Raw genomic sequence first — 18,805 nt, forward strand, 5'->3', positions numbered from 1 at the left:
CCCCATTTGCCTGCATTTGGCCCGTATCGCTCTAAACCTTTCCTATCCATGTACATGTCCAAATGCCTTTTCAATGTTGCCAATGTCCCTGCCTCACCCACTCCCTCCGGCAGCTCATTCCACATATATACCACCCTCTGTTTAAAATTCTTTCCCATCTTAACTTAAACCTACGCGCTCTAGTTCTCGATTCCCCAACTCTGGGAAAGAGACTGAGTGCATTCACCCTATCCATGCCTCTCATGATCTTATCCACCTCTATACGATCACCCCTCAGTCTCCGACGCTCCAAAGAAGAAAGTCCCAGCCTGTCCAATCTCTCCCTGTAACTCAGCCCTTGGGCCCTGGCAACATCCCTGTAAATCCCTTCCACACACTCTCCAGTTTAATAACATCTTTCCGATTGCAAGACTACCAAAACTGAACACAATACTCCAGGTGCTGCCTCACTAATGGCCTATACGATTGCAACATAACTTCCCAACTTCTATACTCAATGCCCTGACTGACGGATAGGGCGGCACGGTAGCACAGTGGTTAGCACTGTTGCTTCACAGCTCCAGGGTCCCGGGTTCGATTCCCGGCTTGGGTCACTGTCTGTGCGGAGTCTGCACCTTCTCCCCGTGGCTGTGTGGGTTTCCTCCGGGTGCTCCGGTTTCCTCCCACAGTCCAAAGATGTGCAGGTTAGGCGGATTGGCCATGATAAATTGCCCTTAGTGTCCAAAAAGGTTAGCTGGGGGTTATTGGGTTACGTAGATAGGGCAGAGGTGTGGGCTTAAGTAGGGTGCTCTTTCCAAGGGCCAGTACAGACTCAATAGGCTGAATGGCATCTTTTGCACTGTAAATTCTATGAAGGCCAGCATGCCAAAAGCCTTCTTCACTGCCCCATCGACCTTTGACCCTACCTTCAGAGAACCATGCACCTGAACACCAAGGTCCCTTTGTTCCACGATACTCCCCGAGTTCCTACCAATCAAAGTGAAAGTCCTAGCTTGATTTGCCTTTCCAAAATGCAACACCTCCCGCTTATCTAGTCTTGAGCCATCACCCATCGCTCCGCTTGCCCTCACCCCTGGCTGAGCACTGGCCTGAGTTTTAAAGTTTTCATGTGGTTGTTCAAATCCCTCCATGGCGTTGCCCTCCCCAACTCTGTAATCTCCTACAACTCCACAACCCTTGGAGATATCCGTCCTCAATTAATTCTTGACTCGTGATCATACTTGATTTTCAGCGCTCAAGCATTGGCGGCCATGCCTTCAGTTGCCAGAGCCTTACGCTCTGGAATTCCCTCCCTCAAACTCTCTGTCTCTCACCTTTATTCCCTTTTTAAGATGCTCCTTAAAAGCCTACTCCTTGGACCAAAATTCTGGTCATCGGCACTCATTCCTTCCTATATTGCTCAGTGTCAAATCAGACTTAATACCGCTCCTGTGAAGGAATGTGGTGCTTGTTACTTACATTGCGGGCCCTGTATAAATGCAAGCTGTGGTTGTAGCCTGGAAAAATGCTTCTTCTGTCTCTCTTCCCACACCACCATCCCTCCCTTCCCACCCCCCAGCCCCACCACCCCCCACCCCCCTCCCCCACCACCATATATCACCCACGGCAAGACACGTTAAGCAGAATTCTCCAGCTTCATTGATGGTGGTTTACATCCTTTGTCCGTGCTGTCATCAGGGAACACGCGGCAGGGGCCAACTTTGGCGGAACTGGAAGATCCCGCCGTGAGGAAGGGCTGGAGAATTCCGCCCGATGCGCGAAGTCAGTGCGATTGTGTTAAATTGCACCGTAAACTTACGTTTAACAGAACATCATTATTCGGTTTCTTTAAGAGCATCTCATTTGGACACATCCCTTCCGCAAATGTCAGGGTTGGCTTGATGAGGGCACAAAATTGATTGGCGGCAATCTTAATGACAAAGAAAGGAATCTCATTGAAAACATCATCGAGCTTATTGGTCTAGTTTACAGCAAATGAAACATCCCCAATAGTCCCCCCTTGCAGTCCAGTCAGATGTATGGGTTCAAGTCCCACTCCAGACACTTGAGTACAGGGACTGGCAACATGTTGCAGAGGGAATGTTGTAGGGTCAGGGAGGATCAAGATTTTAAATCAAGGCCTGTTAGTCTTCTCAGCTGGACATAAGGGCATTCAGCCTCTGATCTCCGGGTAAGCGTTCTCCAAGGCGGCCTTCAGGACGCGCGACAACGCAGAATCGCCGAGCAGAAACTTATAGCCAAGTTCCGCACACATGAGTGCGGCCTCAACCGGGACCTGGGATTCATGTCGCATTACATTCATTCCCCACCATCTGGCCTGCGAAATCCTACCAACTGTCCTTGGCTTGACACAATTCACACTTCTTTAACCTGGGGTTACCCCATCTCTGGATCTGTAAAGATTTAATCACCTGCTAATGCTCGCATTCCAAGCATTGTCTGGCATCTTTGAATCTGTCTATATATATTTTTCTGGAACATACCTCTTCATTCACCTGAGGAAGGAGCAGCGCTCCGAAAGCTAGTGACCTCGAAACAAACCTGTTGGACTTTAACCTGGTGTTGTAAAACTTCTTACTGTGCTCACCCCAGTCCAACGCCGGCATCTCCACATCAGGACATAAGAAGAGTAGGGAAGCTCCATAGTTTCTCCCAGGTTCAAAAATAAACCGATTGTCGCTAATTCCAAAAATTATGAAACCAAATGCACTTCACCCAAAGGAGCATTACGAGCCCGCACTCCTAGAGGGGCTGGTGTGGGTCAAAGACAGTGAAGTGTTCAATTAACCATGATTGTATTGAATGGTAGAGCAGGCTGGGCGGGCTGAATGGCCTCCCCCTCTTCCTATCTTCCTAAAAAGTGTGATAGGAAGAATTTTATATTAGAAAACACTTTCCCTTTTCCACACAAGTGAGGATCTCATGGTAGAATGGAGTGTTATTCAGTCAGGTTCCACTAGAGGCATGATATCTGTACCACTTAGAATCATAGAATTTACAGTGCAGAAGGAGGCCATTTGACCCATCGAGTCTGCACCGGCTCTTGGAAAGAGCACCCCACCCAAGCCACTTGATTATTGTACCTCCCTGTTAGGATCCCGGATGAGAACCCAAGTATTTGCAATTTGTAAAACTGTGAGGAAAGGTGATTGCACCCCAGGAGTGATACTGCTGACCAATGGGTACCTTTTATGCTAAAACAAATTTTAATTTTAGCATAGAATTAACCACATTGACAATAAAGGAATAGCTTTATAATTAACATATATAATTGTTCTCAAGTAAAAGTCGAAACTTTAACTTACTCCCCAAACATGCCACTATATATTCCAATTAAGCAAACCAATATAGTTCAAACACCACTCGTGAATAAAGTTAGCAACCTGAGTTTACTTGCTTTGCTCTTTGCACATTATTTGGAGAGAGGACCTTTCAAGATCAAAACTGAAACACCTCTGCTTAGATGAAAGTCCGAGGAAGAACTAACTTTTTCAGACATCCCTGGCTCCTGCCCTTAATTACATACCGAAAGCATAAGGCATTAATCTGTCTTCCCCCATAAAATGTCCCATGACCTGTTTACCCAGGGCTAAAAACAATACCCCTCATAAATGATCTACCCAATAGTCCTTCAAACATGAACGATATTCCATTAGCAGAATAAGTCACCTGAAAAAAAAATCACCATGATCTCACTTTTACGACCCCTTAATCATACAGACACTGTCTGTATGCATCTTAACCCAAGTTTTGATAACATTACTGCAAAAAATATATAAAATATGATAATTTCTTACATTCATCACACCCAAAGTACAATGCTGAACTTTTATTTTTGCTGTTTATTTCCTCTCCTCTTGTGAGGTGCCAGCTCGTATGAAGGATGAGGTTCCACAGACACTATTCATCCTCTGGTACCTTGGAGACATGGATGAAAGCCTGGGCTCTGCGTTTTGACCAGTTATGTGATAATGGAGGGGAGGGAGGCATCACTACTGGGCCTAATCTTCTCCTCATTCCTCATCCTGAGGTCCCTACACGTGCGATTGCCGAGAGGAAGAGCTGATTTTTAATCTTACCCCGTCCCGCCCAGTGGCACTGAGCCCAATTACCTCACACAACTGCTACCCATTGCTATGTTGTCGTGCGCCCTTTACCTCCATTACACGTTCGGGGACGAAGAACGTTTGCAATGTTTGGATGATGATCTTTATTAAATCAGGACAATATAAACATGCGATCATGCGAATGGGAGCAGAAGTAGGCTATTCAGCCCCTCAAGCCTTCTCCACCATTCAATAAGATGATGGCTGATCAGTTTGTCTTTCGAATTCCACATTCTCATCCACTCTCAGGCGGCACGGTAGCGCAGTGGTTAGCACAGTTGTTTCACAGCTCGAGGGTCGCAGGTTCAATTCCCGGCTTGGGTCACTGTCTGTGCGGAGTCTACACGTTCTCCCCGTGTCTGCGTGGGTTTCCTCCGAGTGCCCCCACAATCCAAACATGTGCGGGTTAGGTGGATTGGCCACGCTAAATTGCCCTTAGGTTAGCTGGGGTTACTGGGTTACGGAGATAGGGTGAAGGTGTGGGCTCAAGTGGGGTGCTCTTCCAAGAGCCGGTGCAGACTCGCTGAGCCGAATGGCCTCCTTCTGCACTGTAAATTCTACGATTCTAGGATCTATCCCCAGTAACCTTTGATTTTCTTGCTTATCAAGAATCTGCCTTAAAAATAAGCAGAGTCACAAAAATCTCAAGAGAAAAATAAATTCTCCGCATCTCTGTCCTAAAAGGCCAGCCACCAATTTTAAAACAATTCCCCCTAGTTCTGGACTAATCCACAAGAGGAAACATCCTTTCCCGGTCCACCTTGACAAGGCCACTCCGGATCTTATATATTTCAATCAGGTCATGTGTTACACACAGTCTGGGTGAGAGACAAGCACGAGTTAAACTCACACAGCAGGGACTTCTGGGAAGATTGCAAACATGACGTTTTGACGGGTTATGCTAACCTTCGGCACCACTGGACTAACATACAAACATTTGAATTAGGAGCAGGAGGAGGCCATTCAGCCCCTCAAGCCTGCTCTGCCATTCAGTAAGGTCACAGGTGATCTGAATGCGGCCCCAACTCCCGAATGCGGCCCCAACTCCCATTAAACTCTGAAAGGTTATTGGAGCTCCTTGTATTTTTCATCGTCTTAATCCCGTCACACAAATGTGAGTAAATAGTAGGGACACGAGGAGTCCACACAGAATAAAACAATAATAATAATCTTTATTGACGTCACAAATAGGCTTACATTAACACTGCAGTGAAGTTACTGTGAAAAGCCCCTAGTCGCCACATTCCGGCGCCTGTTTGGGTACACGGAGGGAGAATTCAGAATGTCCAATTCACCCAACAAGCGCGTCTTTCGGGACTTGTGGTAGGAAACCGGAGCACCCGGGGGAAACCCAGGCAGACACGGGGAGAATGTGCAGACTCCGCACAGGCAGTGACCCAAGCTGGGAATCGAACCGGGGTCCCTGGCACTGTGGAGCAACAGTGCTAACCACTGTGCTACCGTGCCACCCTAGTTTCATTTACAACACGACATGTACACAGCCCGGTAGACCCCGACTGGGCTCCTGTTCTGGCTGGTGCCTTATTGGCTGACCTTTGAGACCACGGTTGATAGAGATCCCCTGGCCTTAGCGGGAGAGATCGTACTCTGCAAGGACCACGGGGAAGATCATCATTCTCACCCCCTCAGCCCATGTGGGCTATTACCGGTACAATATGTCATTCTGTGTGAACGCTGCTGAAAGGCAAACTTGTTTAGCACTAAGGATAACTGTTACCATTTATTCATCCGACCCATTAACTTTAATAGTTATAGTCCAGGTACACGAGATCATTATTTCCCTGTCACTGTCAAAGCCTCTTCTGCCATTGCAGAGTAATTAGCAATTTATGGATACATATTTTACCTGGCGCAGCAATACATCTACCAGATGGTTAAGAACACCCAACTCAAGAAGATCCAGAGCTTTAGCCAAAGGCCTCCCTTGTCTGAATGCTCATCATTGTGAGAATGCCTTGAATTTTGTTGCTGCTACTCAAGAGAGTTACTAGTGGCCTTGTGCCGCAGTGGGTGGTGCCCCCTTCCTCTGTGCTACACGCTCTGGGTTCAGGTCCAGCCCCAGGGCTTGATGGCCGAGGAAGGCACATTTGTAACGCGGCCAAGAGGTTGAGCACCGACCTGCAAATTGCCAACATGCCAATGGCTAGGCTGTACGCGGGGGAGAGGCTGCTGATCGACCATGCTTGATGCGGAGTGGCACCCCTCAAGCTGTGAGCTACCAAGCGACCTGTTCCAGGGAGAAAACCCTCACTGCGGGAGCAGATGAAAACCTGCCTTGTGCACCGCTAGGTGTGGGAGGAGAAACACTAGGAAAGCATCAATTCTAAGGAAGCTACGTTTAGCCTGTTAAAGGGATGAGAGGTTGGAGAAGCTACGATTATTCCCTTCAGAGCACATACTGTTCAGAAGAAGCTCAATAGAAGTGTTCAAAATTATGAGAGAGATAGAGTAAATGAGGAGCTCTTTCCATTGGCAGGAGGACCCCCGCCTAAAGGACACAGATTTATGTGAACTGGTAAAGAACCAGAGGAGACATGAGGTAATAACCCAGCGAGTTGTTATGGTCTGGAATACGCTGTCAGGAAGGTGGTAGAAGCAGATTAAACAGTAACTCGCAAAAGGGAATTGGAGATATACTTGAACACGGAAAATATCACAAGGCTATGGGGTAAGAGCAAGGCAAGTGGGACAAATTGGATCGCTAGCATATGTGGTGATATACATCACTGTAAGTACACAAAGGGTTAATTTACATACACTACACCTAGCTAGACACTAGAGGGAACACCAGAGACATGACACACAGACAGTCAACCAATAGGTCAGTAAGATAGGACACGGCCAATGGGCAGTCACGATACACACAGAGGTGACACTACCACAGGAGGGCATTACACCAACCCATATAAAAGGACACATCACACATGCTCAGTCTCTTTCCAGTGGAGACTCTCAGTGAGTACAGACTCAGGGTTGATTGAACATCACACCCACCACGTGGATTGTAGCAGACTGGTTCATCAGTCTGAGTAGCTATAGCAGGATTAACAGTAACGTCGAATCCAAGTAGGAGAATTGTTAATAGTTTAATAAACGTGTTAAAGCTACCTCCAAGTCTGAACATTCCTTTGTCAGAGTGCACATCAAGGCAGCAGCTTATGCTACATCAAGAGCATAACAAAACAGCATAGGCACGATGGGCCAAGTGGCCTCTTTATTTGCTGACTGGTTCTATGATTCTAGAAAAACATATTTCTAGGATACGCAATGAACAAAGCAGGCCCTGAAATTAGCCAACCTCTCAGTTATAGAATTCTCCTGCTTGGTTTCAAATCCCTCCAAGATGCTGCCCCTCTCTTACCTCTGTAACATCCTCTGGCACCACAACCTTTTCGGCCTTTTGTATTTCTTCTTGAGCATCTCTGGTTTGCATCATTTCCCCCACTAAGAGCCGTACTTTCAGCTGTCGAAACTCCACAATTCCCTCCCTAAACCTCTCCACCTCTTTTATCGCTCTTTTCCCCTTGAAACCTACCTCTTTGTCTAACCGTCACCTGTCCTAATATTCTGTGTGGCGTGGTGACAAATATTACCTGATAATGGTCCAGTGTAGCACCTTGGGATGTTTTATGGCAATAAATGCACTAGATCATAGAATCCCTACAGTGCAGAAGGACGCCATTCGGCCCATCGAGTCTGCACCGACCCTCTCGAAGGACACCCTACCTCGACCCAATCCCCCGCCCTGTCCCATAACCCCACTTGACCATTTGGACACCAAGGGGCAATTTATCATGGCCAGTCCACCTAACCTGCATATCTTTGGACTGTGGGAGGAAACCGGAGCACCCGGAGGAAACCCACGCAGACACGGGGAGGATGTGCAGATTCCGCACAGACAGTGACCCAGCGGGGAATCGAACCTGGGACCCTGGTGCTGCGAGGCAGCAGTGCTAACCATGCCGCCCTTGTTATTGTTTTAGTGTGAAATTGGTTTAATATGCTCACTGGAATCTCCGTCTGAGGTATCTGAATGGGACTGCTGATCTATCATTTGGCTGAAGGTCTCCATTCGAATAGTGGGGGAGAAGATTTTCACATAAAGGGTGTTAATGTTTTATTGGATATCAGGTCATGGTGTAAATTCAAAGCATTGTGACAAACTTGCATGAATAATATTACAGTACCTGCTGTGATCCCTCTGGATGTTGGGAATAACACTTGTCAATGATGGACTGGTTCTTCAGGAGATTAGCTAGACATGTCAATAATGCACCTGTGACAGGGACAATAGTAAATTAGCGACCCGCATTAAAGTGGCATTCCAACAGAACATTTAGAACAAGGTGACAAAAACATTTGTGAGAACCGCAATGGATTAAATATGGACCAATAATTATCAGGTGGGTTTTGTGGCATAGAGGGTAAGAGTTTATGTCTTGACATCCCTCCATCTCAGCCAAGGCACTTGCTGCTGATCTCACCCACAGTCATCCCTCTCCCTTCAACTCCCCACCACCATAAACACCCCCCACCCTGTAATGATATGTATATAGGTATACCAGTGAACGGTTAATTATTACATCTCAGTGTAATTCAAACACTAGAGGGCACCACCAGTTCCCAGTATAAATATCTGACCTCGGGGAATCTTGGGTAGTTAAGTGTTAGCCGAGGAGAGGAATGGATCACAGCTCTAGGAATAGCTTAGGTTAGAGAAAGAAGTAGCACGAGTACATCATTAGTTAGTATTAGATTATAGATGACTGTATTAATAGTTATAGCTCTGTAGAGTGTGCGAACTCGATTTAATTTAATCGTTATTCAATAAATTAGTTTTGCTTCAATGTTAAGATTGCTGGTTTCTTTATCATCCACTCATCAGACCATTCTGGATCAGAAAACAAAGAATAACAACATATTACATCAAAGTCTAATATCACCCCCCCCCCTCCACCCCCACCACCCTGGCCCCCACCCAATGATCTGGGAGTTTCCTGATAGTTGCACAGCCTATTTCTCGCTGACTACACTGGGCGAGCCATTGAGGATCATCCCTCGCTCCATGCGTTCATGGTTCCTACACAATGGTGATGCCGTGGCGCAGTTAGGTACCTAATATCAGGCGATAGAAGATAAAAACGAGCAAGTTAGGATTGAGAGCGGAGAAATTTGGGTGTGCCCACCTCCGGGAACAAAGGGGATGTGAGTAATATGATGTTGGTGGTAGGGGGTGGGGGTGAGGGGGGTGGGTTGATAGCACCAATGACGAACAGATACCAGTGGGATCAGTGGGCTAAGGAATTTTATGATTGTGGGGAGCCCTTCCACTCCTTCTGGCTCCACATTCAGTTAAGTGCATTTAAAACGCTTGCTGTGTTGGCCCCCACCTGAATCGGGCCTTCTCAGGGCAGCCTGTTAGACTGCATGTGCAGCCAACTGCAGTTGCCTCACCAAACCGTCAGTGGGGGCGGGGCGGGGGGGGGGGGGGGGGGGGGGTGGAGGATGCGGCCCACACAGGCATTCAGTCTCTTTTTAGGGAGCTGTGGAATCTGTTACCAAGAATTCAGAGCGAAGAGGACGTAGATTCAAGAGACAATTGGGGGGTTTTATTTGGAGAACGAAGGAGATGAAGATAGAATAAGATGGTGATCAGATCGACATGAATACGCATGCGAACACATGAATTAGGAGCAGGAGGAGGCCATTCGGCCCCTCGAGCCCGCTCTGCTATTTAATAAGATCGTGGTTGATCTGATTGTAACCTCAACCCCTCCATTTCTGCCCACCCCCCAATAACCGTCCACCCTTTTGCTTACGAAATTTATCCTGCTCCGCCTGGAAAAGATGCAAAGACTCTGGGCGGGATTCCACTCCGCCCCACTCCCATTGGCTGACGGTGGTCCCCTCGCTGTCAGCGGGCTTACCCACTGTTCACACCCGGCAGGGGGAATGGAAGATCCCGCTGGCGGGAACGGCAAGAAAATCCCACCCTCGGCTTCCACCAACCTTTTGAGGGATGGCGTTGCAGTCACTCACCACCCGCTGAGAGAAAACATCCCTCCTCATCTTTGTTTTCAAATGAAAAGGAAAATCGGCTATTGTCACAAGTCGACTGCAAATGAAGTTACTGTGAAAAGCCCCTAGTCGCCACATTCCGGCGCCTGTTCGGGGAGGCTGGTACGGGAATTGGACCCACGCTGCTGGCCTTGTTCTGCTTTACAAGCCAGCTGTTTAGCCCACTGTGCTAAACCAGCCCCCTTATTTTGAAACCGATCCCTTAGTTCTAGATTCACCCACTAGAGGGAACACCCTCCCCACCTGGTGAAGACAATGAGGACACCTCATTTGAAAATTGGTCCTCTCTAATCTCATGCATTGTTCCCACTTTCATTTGACATCAATTAATACTGAATCATTGCATTTTCTTACTTTGGGATACAGCTTGGAGAGTTGATAAGGTAAATGCTGAATTAGGAATACAATTGAAGCTCCCATTTATGTTTTGGCAAACAGTATCTGGACCGCAGGGGTCTTGGAGGCACTCATCAATATCTGCAATAGAGAAAAGAAATGGCGTTACTACACATGGCTGGATTCTGTGCCATTCATTGGCTTACCCCATAACGGGGCAGCACGGAGGCACACCAGTCAGCACTGCTGCCCCACAGCACCAGGGGCTGGGTTCGAATCTGGCCTCGGGTGGCTGTCTGTGTGGAGTTTGCACGTTTTCCCCGTGTCTGCGTGGGTTTCCTCCCACAGTCCAAAGATCTGCAGGTCAGGTGTAGTGGCCAGGCTAAAATGCCCCTTCGTGTGGGGGTGTGGGCCCAGGTTGGGTTGTCTTTCGAGGGCCGGTGCAGACTCGATAGGCTGCACTGAAGGGATTCTATGATTCTAACCCTTGCACCGACCACGGAGGAGATGGAAGCAGTCAAGCTCCGTAATGGGTTCTACGTGATACCCAGAACTGATTATAGACTTTTACAGCACAAACATGTGTCCGGGATATCTCTATCGAGTTCAAATTGAACGAGTAATGAGCAAGAAAGACGGCAGATCTTTAAAAAAATGTTCTGATGGTACTTTGGACCATTGTCAATTATGTAAAATAGGTGATATTGAATTATTCACCTTTGTTCGTCCGTTCGATAGTCCTCTCGGAATGTAAAGTCCTCTCGGAATAGGCCATTCAGCCCAACTGGTCCTTGCTGGTGTTCATGTCCACATGAGCACACCTACCCCACGAGCTCATCTCACTGCATCACCATATCCTTCTACTCTTCACATCCTCGCCGACTTATTCACCTTCTCCCCAAATACATTGGTGAAACTTCTTCCAGATGTGGTGCTCTTTTGTAGGCAGTGGTTCAATGAGTTGTCGCTTTGATGCGCCAGTCTCCATGATATGAGTCTCAGATGGACTTCAAAATGTGATGCTGAAGAAGGCGTTGTTGGCCAACTGTATGAGAGGTGCGAGCCGGTTAGAAGACAAATGATGTGAACAGAAATTATCGGAGACAGGTTTCTTTCGAGAGGGGAGCAGAGCTCACGTCCCAGGTCATTCATCTTTGTTTGTGAGAGTTCAGCTTTGGGCTCTGCTCCTCAGGGAGGTTATGCCGGATTCGGAGGGATGTACCTCAGATTGACCCTAACAACCTCTCTCAGTTCTCTTCCTACACCTCGCGAGGTATGAGGCAGACAAAGCACGCACTTCAATCAGGTTCCAGAGCTGGGATTTTCCTGGGGCTGGTCACTAGGCTTGAAGACGGACACTTTGACCAGGGGTTCCCCCACCCCACCTCACCACTGTCCGCCAGTGGGATATTGCGGTCCCTTTGATGTCAATGGCCATTTGCGTCGTTCAAGGCCACCGGGGAACCCGCAGCCGGGGCGGGGGGAGGAGTCACATTCGGCAGGACCAGAGGACCCCGCCACCGGGAAAGGCCGGAAAATCCCTGCCTCTAGCTTGATGGGCACCATTCCGCATCAAGCATTGATCAGGAGACTCTCCCACTCTTACCGCCTGCCATGGGCATGTTGGAAGGATTTGCAGGTTGATAGTCATCCTGTTTGTGCCACCAAGTCCTGGGGTAGGTTTCGAACCCAGAGAGTCTGGCCCAGGTCGGGACATTGCCCATTACATCACATGTTCCTCACCATCAGAATCGTACCTGAACTAAAATGATCAAATTTGCAGAGAGATTGCAAAGGCTTGCGTTCTCTGACTGTAGCAGATAAAATAATGACTTAATTGAGTTTAAGATGATAATAGGGTGGACAAACAATTTCCTCTGTGGGATGTAATGCATGTAAAATAAATTGTCATATTTTATATTGTTCTGCAGCATTGTCATTCAAACCTGGGTTAAGGTGCATGCAGTCAGTATGACTGCTAGAGTGGTGATTAAGGTGTTGTAAAAGTTAGGTATTTATTGATTTGCAGGTGAAATGTTCTGCTCAAAGATCTTGAGAATCTTTTACTTGTTTACAGATAGCTAGCTAAGGGAATATTGTTTAGGTTTGAAGGACCCCTGAGGTGTAGATAATTTATGAGGGAGATTGTGTTGGGTCCTGGTGAAACAAGGCAAGGGGCATCTTGTAAGGGAGACAAAAGAATGCCTTGTGCTCTTTGTACAGATAATGCAGCTAATTTCATAGAATTTATAGTGCAGAAGGAGGCCATTCGGCCCATCGAGTCTGCACCGGCCATTGGAAAGGGCACCCTACCCAAGCCCACACATCCACCCTATCCCCATAACCCCACCCAACCTTTTTTTTAAAAAGGTGAAGCAAATACAACAGGTATGAGCTAATAGGATGAGCCAGGTCTGTGTGAAGTGTCAGTAGGTCCTCGACCTCTTATCTGAACAGAGGTGTTTCAGTTTGGTCCTGAAAGGTTCTCTCTCCAAAGACTCTGTACAGAGAAAAGCAAGTAAAACCCTGGTTGTTAACTTTATTCATGAATGGTATTCAATATATAATTGGTTTGCTTAACTGGAATATAGTGGCAAAATTAGGAAGTGAGTTAGGTTTCTTCTTTTACTCAAGAACTGCTGTAACTGTTAACTGTACAGCTATTTCTTTGTTGCTAACGTGGTTAATTCTGCAATTACATTAAAGTTTGTTTGAACATTGTAAGGGCACTTCTTGTTGATTTCCTTCTTTTATTTCCTGTTTCTTTATTTTTGATGTTATCATTTCGATCCATGGATGTTTAATGGACAAATATCTTTAAGTCGAGCAGGGTAAGCGAGAAATTCAAAAGTAACAAAAGACCTCTGATTGCTTTTAAACAGCAGAACCCAGACTTTTCAGCACCCAAGAGATCGATCGGACTTGGTTCGATTTGGTTGCTGGTGGTCACTGAATTTGCCTGGTTCTGCCTGGTAACAGGCGATGGTTTGGTCCTGCCTGAATGGGCTGATTTTCAGAGAGCCTGGGGAAGTTCAGCTGGAGACCTGGACACTGAGAAAAGGATCTGCTCTCTCTCATTTCTCCAGAAAAGCTGCTGTATTTCTGAAATTGCAGTGAAAACCATTACAGACTGGATACAGAAATCTCAAACTGAAAGCCTTGAAAGAAGGTGGGCTAGAAACACCCAACTGAAACAAAGACTCTGCGCGGGATTCTCCAACCCCGCGCCAGCGCTGTTCTAACCTGCTCTGAGCCAGCGGAACCCTGGGGGGGGGGGGCCTTCGAAGTGACCCACCGATCGGCGGGCCGGCCTCGCTGTCTCCCGGCCCCCTTTCGTCCGCGCCGGCCCGGACAAGGGAGACACCGCGCATGCGCGGAAATCGCGCCGGTGGAACTGCGCGTGCGCAGGTTCGCGCCGGACCCACTGCGCATGCGCGCATCCCCTAGCGCCCATTCCACGGCCGGATCAGCAGCTGGCGCGGCGTGAACCGCTCCAACGCCCTGCTGGCTCCCTGTAGGAGCCAGAATTGCTGATCCTGGGGCCGTGTTGACGCCGTCGGGAAACGTGACGGCGTTTCCGACGGAGTCAACACTTAGCCTCAGGATCAGAGAATCCCGCCCTCTATCTTTTTACTTTACTTATTATTTCACACCCCTTTTCTTCCCTCTGTGTTTGTCTTGTGTGTGCGAGGGGGGAGCGAGTTTAAGTTGGGGGAAGTTAGGAATTAAATAATTGTTAACCTGTTGATTTGCTGCATATTTAATTATAGTTCTTGTTAGCAATAAACTTAATTGTGTTTAAATTTACAAACCTGGTGACAATAGTTAACAGGCAGCTGAGGGCCAAAGGCTTTGGGTGTTTTTCTAAGAATTATTTATGAATTTCAATTGTGTTGTGTTGTCAAGTGGGACTGGAATTGACGTTGCTCTAGCCCTGGGGGAGTCGTAACAACATAAAATGTATCTATGGGTCAGTGTTGTCACTCCTGTGGTGGAGTAACATTTCCTCAATGCTTTACAAATTGAAAATTGTTGGGTTCTCATCTGGGATCCTAACAGGGGCAGGTTCAGCACAAAGAGGCAGAATCTTAAATTTCAAGCGAAGCTGTTCAGGAGAGGGGTCAGGAAACACTTCTTCACACAAAGGATATTGGAAATCTGGATCTCCCCCTCCCCCAAAGAGCTGGTAAAGGTTTGATTGAAAATTTCAGAACTGAGATTGATAACGTTCTAGGGATTGGAACTGAGGGCAGTGGGGTTAGTTAGAGGCGAGATACTCATCAGCCCGGATCTGATTGAAAGCGCTACAGTGAGTGTTAGTTAAAAAGAAAGCTCCTGTGTGAGGGAGCAGTAGGTTTCTTAGGTTCAGTTCCCGGACATCACTGCGGGAGTTCCTCAGGTCAGTGTCTGAGACCTAACCATCTATCCTACCAACTGTCCTGGCTTGAGACAATTCACACCTCTTAAACCTGGGGTTGCCCCTATCTCTGGATCTGTAAAGACTTAATGACCTGCAAATGCTCGCATTCCAAGCATTGTCTGGCATCTTTGACTTTGTCTATATATATGTTTCTGGAACATACCTCTTCATTCACCGGAGGAAGGAGCAGCGCTCCGAAAGCTCGTGACATCGAAACAAACCTGTTGGACTTTAACCTGGTGTTGTAAGACTGGGGTCAGTGTTAAAGGGTCCGGGGGCGGCCTGTGGGGGTGGAGGGCCTTCGATGTGACCCACCGATCGGTGGGCCAGCCTCGCTGTCTCCCGACCTCCTTTCTTCCGTGCCAGCGCGAACAAGGGGGACGACGCGCATGCGCGGAAATTGGGCCGGTGGGACTGCACATGCGCAGGTTCGCGCCGGACCCACTGCACATGCGCGCATCCCCCGGCGCCCATTCCACGGCCGGATCAGCAGCTGGAGCGGCGTGAACCGCCCCAGCGCCCTGCTCACCCCAGTCCAACGCCGGCATCTCCACATCATGGCTGCCATCAGCAGCAGCTTCATCAATGACCTTCTCTCCATCACAAGGTCAGAAGTGGGGATTGTCGCTGACGACTGCACAATGTTCAACGTCTTTGCGACTCCATGTCCAAATGCAGCAAGACCTGGACAGTATCCTGCCTTAGGCTGATAAGTGGCAAGTGACGTTTGCACCATGTTTGCCAGGCAATGACCATCTCTAACCGGAGAGGAACTAACCATCGCCACTTGACATCCAGTGGCATTACCATTGGTGAACCCCCACTATCAACACCCTGTGGGTTACCATTGACCAGAGACTGAACTGGACTAGCCATATAAATACTGTGGCTACAAGAGCAGGTCAGAAGTGGAATGCTGTGGTGAGTAATTCACATCTTGACTCACCAAAGGCACAAGTCAGGAGTGAGATGGAATACTCCCCACTTGCCTGGATGAGTTAAGCTCCAACAACACTCAAGAAGCTCAACACCATCCAGGACAAAGCACTTGATTGGCACCCCTTCCACAAACATTCACTCCCTCCTCCACCATTGAACAGTGGCAGCCCCGTGCACCGTCTACAAGATGCTCTGCAGGAACTCACCAAGACTCCTTAGACAGCACCTCACAAACTCCCGATCGCTACCATCTAGAAGGACAAAGGCGGCAGATACGTGGGAATCCCACCACCTGGAAGTTCCCCTCCAAGCCACTCACCATCCCGACTTGGAAATACATCACCGCCCATTTAGTGTCGCTGGGTCAAATTCCTGGAACTCCCTCCCTCAACCTCACAGTGGGTGTACCTACACCACAGGGACTGCAACAGTTCAGGAAGGCAGCTCACCACCACCTTCTCAAGGGAGATTTCGAATAAATGTGGACTTAGCCAGTGATACCCAAAGCCCTTGAATGAATTTAAAAAAAAAAAACATTCTCCAGAACCTGTGGAAGGGAAGAAAACGGGACCGGGATCTCACTACCAACCTTACCGTTACACCCAGCCCCAAAACCAGTGAAGTTCGTCTCGCCTGACTTCCGAGCAAATCCCCTGTGGCACAGGCAATAGAATCCTCCGACTGTATTGTGACATCTTGCGTTAGTGCCACACACTGTTCTAATGTTGCGACACTCATCATAATCTGCAACAGAATAGCGGGACACATCAACACGGGCTCTGTTTTGCCATAGGGGTTGACTGAAAGACATCAGCACTGGGAAATAGAATGATGGAGTTTGTTTCTGGTTATAGCTCGCCAGATGATAGCCCTGCAAACTTAACCCATGCCTTCCAGGCAGCTAAATTCCACAGTTCTATACTTTTCATTCATTTACTTCAGGCCTGACGGTTTGGTAAGGTGCTGTATTTAGAAATACTAAAGAGTAGAAGTTACGTTACAATTGTGTAAAGCTCTGCTGTGGCTTCATCTCATTCAATAGTGGGAACTACACCTCAAGAATATCTATTGACTTTGAAAGGCGCTCAATGCAGATCCACCAGAATGACCTGGCGGTTAAAGGGACTGACACATTAGGTCAGGTTGCATTTTGAATGCTTTGAGTGTGGAAGATGAAGAGGAGATCTAATCAAGATGGTTAGGATGGTGAGGGAGGCACAATTTTTTCAGGTGGTGGAGGGAAGAGGGCCATATCCTTAAAATGAGACTGGGTCACTCAGTGGTGATATCAGGAAGCCTTCCTTCATGAAAAGGGTGGCAGAAATCTGGAACTATCACCCCCAAAATGCTGTTGCTTCTGAGGAGTCAACTGAAGATTTTAAAGCACAGATCGGTTGATCTTTGCAGTAGAAGGAATATGAAACCAAGGTGGGGCGATACAATTGTATAAATCGATAATCCAACTGAATGTCAGAATAGGCCTGACTTGGGAAATGGCCTCCTCCTGTTATCAGCGGTGGATAGGTTCTTGGTAAGCGAAAGGTGATAGGCTATCGTGGGCAGGCAGGACTCAGATTTGAGCCGTGATCTTATTAAATGGCGGAGCAGGCCCGAGGGGCTGAATGGCCTACTCCTGCTCCTTCTTCGTATGTTTTGTTCCTCTGCTGTCCCGGAAGTGGAGAGGGGAGATGAGGGGGGTGGGGGACTTGTTGGAAAGGCTGCGGAAATGGCGGAGCTAGAGGGTGAGAGTGGGAATGAGATTGGAAAGAAGCAGCAGTGAGGGACGCGCATCACCCACGTTTCCACTTGAGGCCTGAGTAGGTCTACATGCCGGGCTTCCTCCCCATTCATGACCTCCTGCAACTGGCTTCAGAATGGCGGCCAGTTGGGAAACGGCCTTTGAGTGGCCAATTTGGCCTCAATTGCAGCCTAGGCCTCACCCGCCCCCTGTTAAATATCTAAATGGTTGGGGGCGCGTGGGGGGAAGAGTGTGATCTCTATCTCGTGAATTTTGCAGTCCCTCCTACCTAGAAGACCAGGATAGGGGCCCATAGTATTCTGTGCTTTGTGTACGGCCCAGAGAGGTATAACATTTGAACAGAGTGAACGCGTGATAACCTAAAGCTCGTACACGCCTAATATATAGAAACTATATCATTCCAATGCACTTCACCCTAGCTGGGGCTAGATTGGATCTTCATCTGTGTGGGGGTGGGGGGTAGTGGCACAAACAAGAGTCACCTCTATGATTTGTGGTGGGTCTGGGGGTTTAATTTTAATCTAATGCTGGTGATTCCTCGGGAATGGATGAACTGTTGGAATTATAGCTTTTAGCTTTTCCATTCTTGGCTTCCGTGGAGTAATGGCACAAAATCCTCATTGCACCAATCCCGATGGACGGGTTAGGTTAACATTTGTCCCCCTAACTCCCGACCCATCAACTTTGCTGAATAGTCTCGCTCATACTGGTTGGGATAAGCTGCTGCGATCATCCACAGAAGCGTTGAGGTAAAGGAGGGCAAGTCAGCCAGGGGTTTCCCCACTGCTTAATGCTAGGCAGCAAACCTGGTACCATGTGGTGACACTGGGGGAGGAAAGGATGGTCCCAAGTCGATAGAACAGATGGCAGACGCTCGCCGACCAGGCTCAGACATAAAAATAGGCCACATGATAAGGGTGACAAAGAGCAGGGTGGCCGGGAGGGGGGGGGGGGGCACACAGTGGGGGCAGCTGGCAGCACTGGAATGGGCAAAGGTCAGTCAGTGTGATTTGTATGTTTACCTTTACAAGAGGCCTCGGCAGAACTTGCAAATTTCCCATCTTTGGTCGAGTAATATCCTTTCTCACAGGTACAGTAGAAGCTCCCAGAGGTGCGGTGGCAGACTGCGTTGGGCCCACATAGTTT

The 18,805-nt window shown here is 48.1% G+C and overlaps 1 protein-coding gene across 2 annotated transcripts in view; it reads right to left on the minus strand.

The window, feature by feature from the left end:
- The window catches only part of LOC140403314 (adhesion G protein-coupled receptor E3-like), a 65,762-nt gene that overhangs the window by 36,910 nt on the left and 10,047 nt on the right, over window positions 1–18,805 (minus strand). Inside the window, exons 4-8 of one of the 2 annotated variants that reach the window (XM_072491158.1) lie at window positions 18,682–18,805; window positions 16,495–16,644; window positions 10,560–10,682; window positions 8,315–8,403; window positions 1,799–1,909 (exon numbers count right to left, since the gene is read on the minus strand). The exon at window positions 18,682–18,805 is cut by the window's right edge and continues 14 nt beyond it. In XM_072491158.1, coding sequence (XP_072347259.1) covers window positions 1,799–1,909; window positions 8,315–8,403; window positions 10,560–10,682; window positions 16,495–16,644; window positions 18,682–18,805 — 597 coding nt within the window. The remainder of the gene's footprint in view (window positions 1–1,798; window positions 1,910–8,314; window positions 8,404–10,559; window positions 10,683–16,494; window positions 16,645–18,681) is intronic. The other variant, XM_072491159.1, reaches the window with a different exon arrangement.

The sequence above is a fragment of the Scyliorhinus torazame genome, chromosome 27, assembly GCF_047496885.1.
Source record: "Scyliorhinus torazame isolate Kashiwa2021f chromosome 27, sScyTor2.1, whole genome shotgun sequence".
NCBI lineage: Eukaryota > Metazoa > Chordata > Chondrichthyes > Carcharhiniformes > Scyliorhinidae > Scyliorhinus > Scyliorhinus torazame.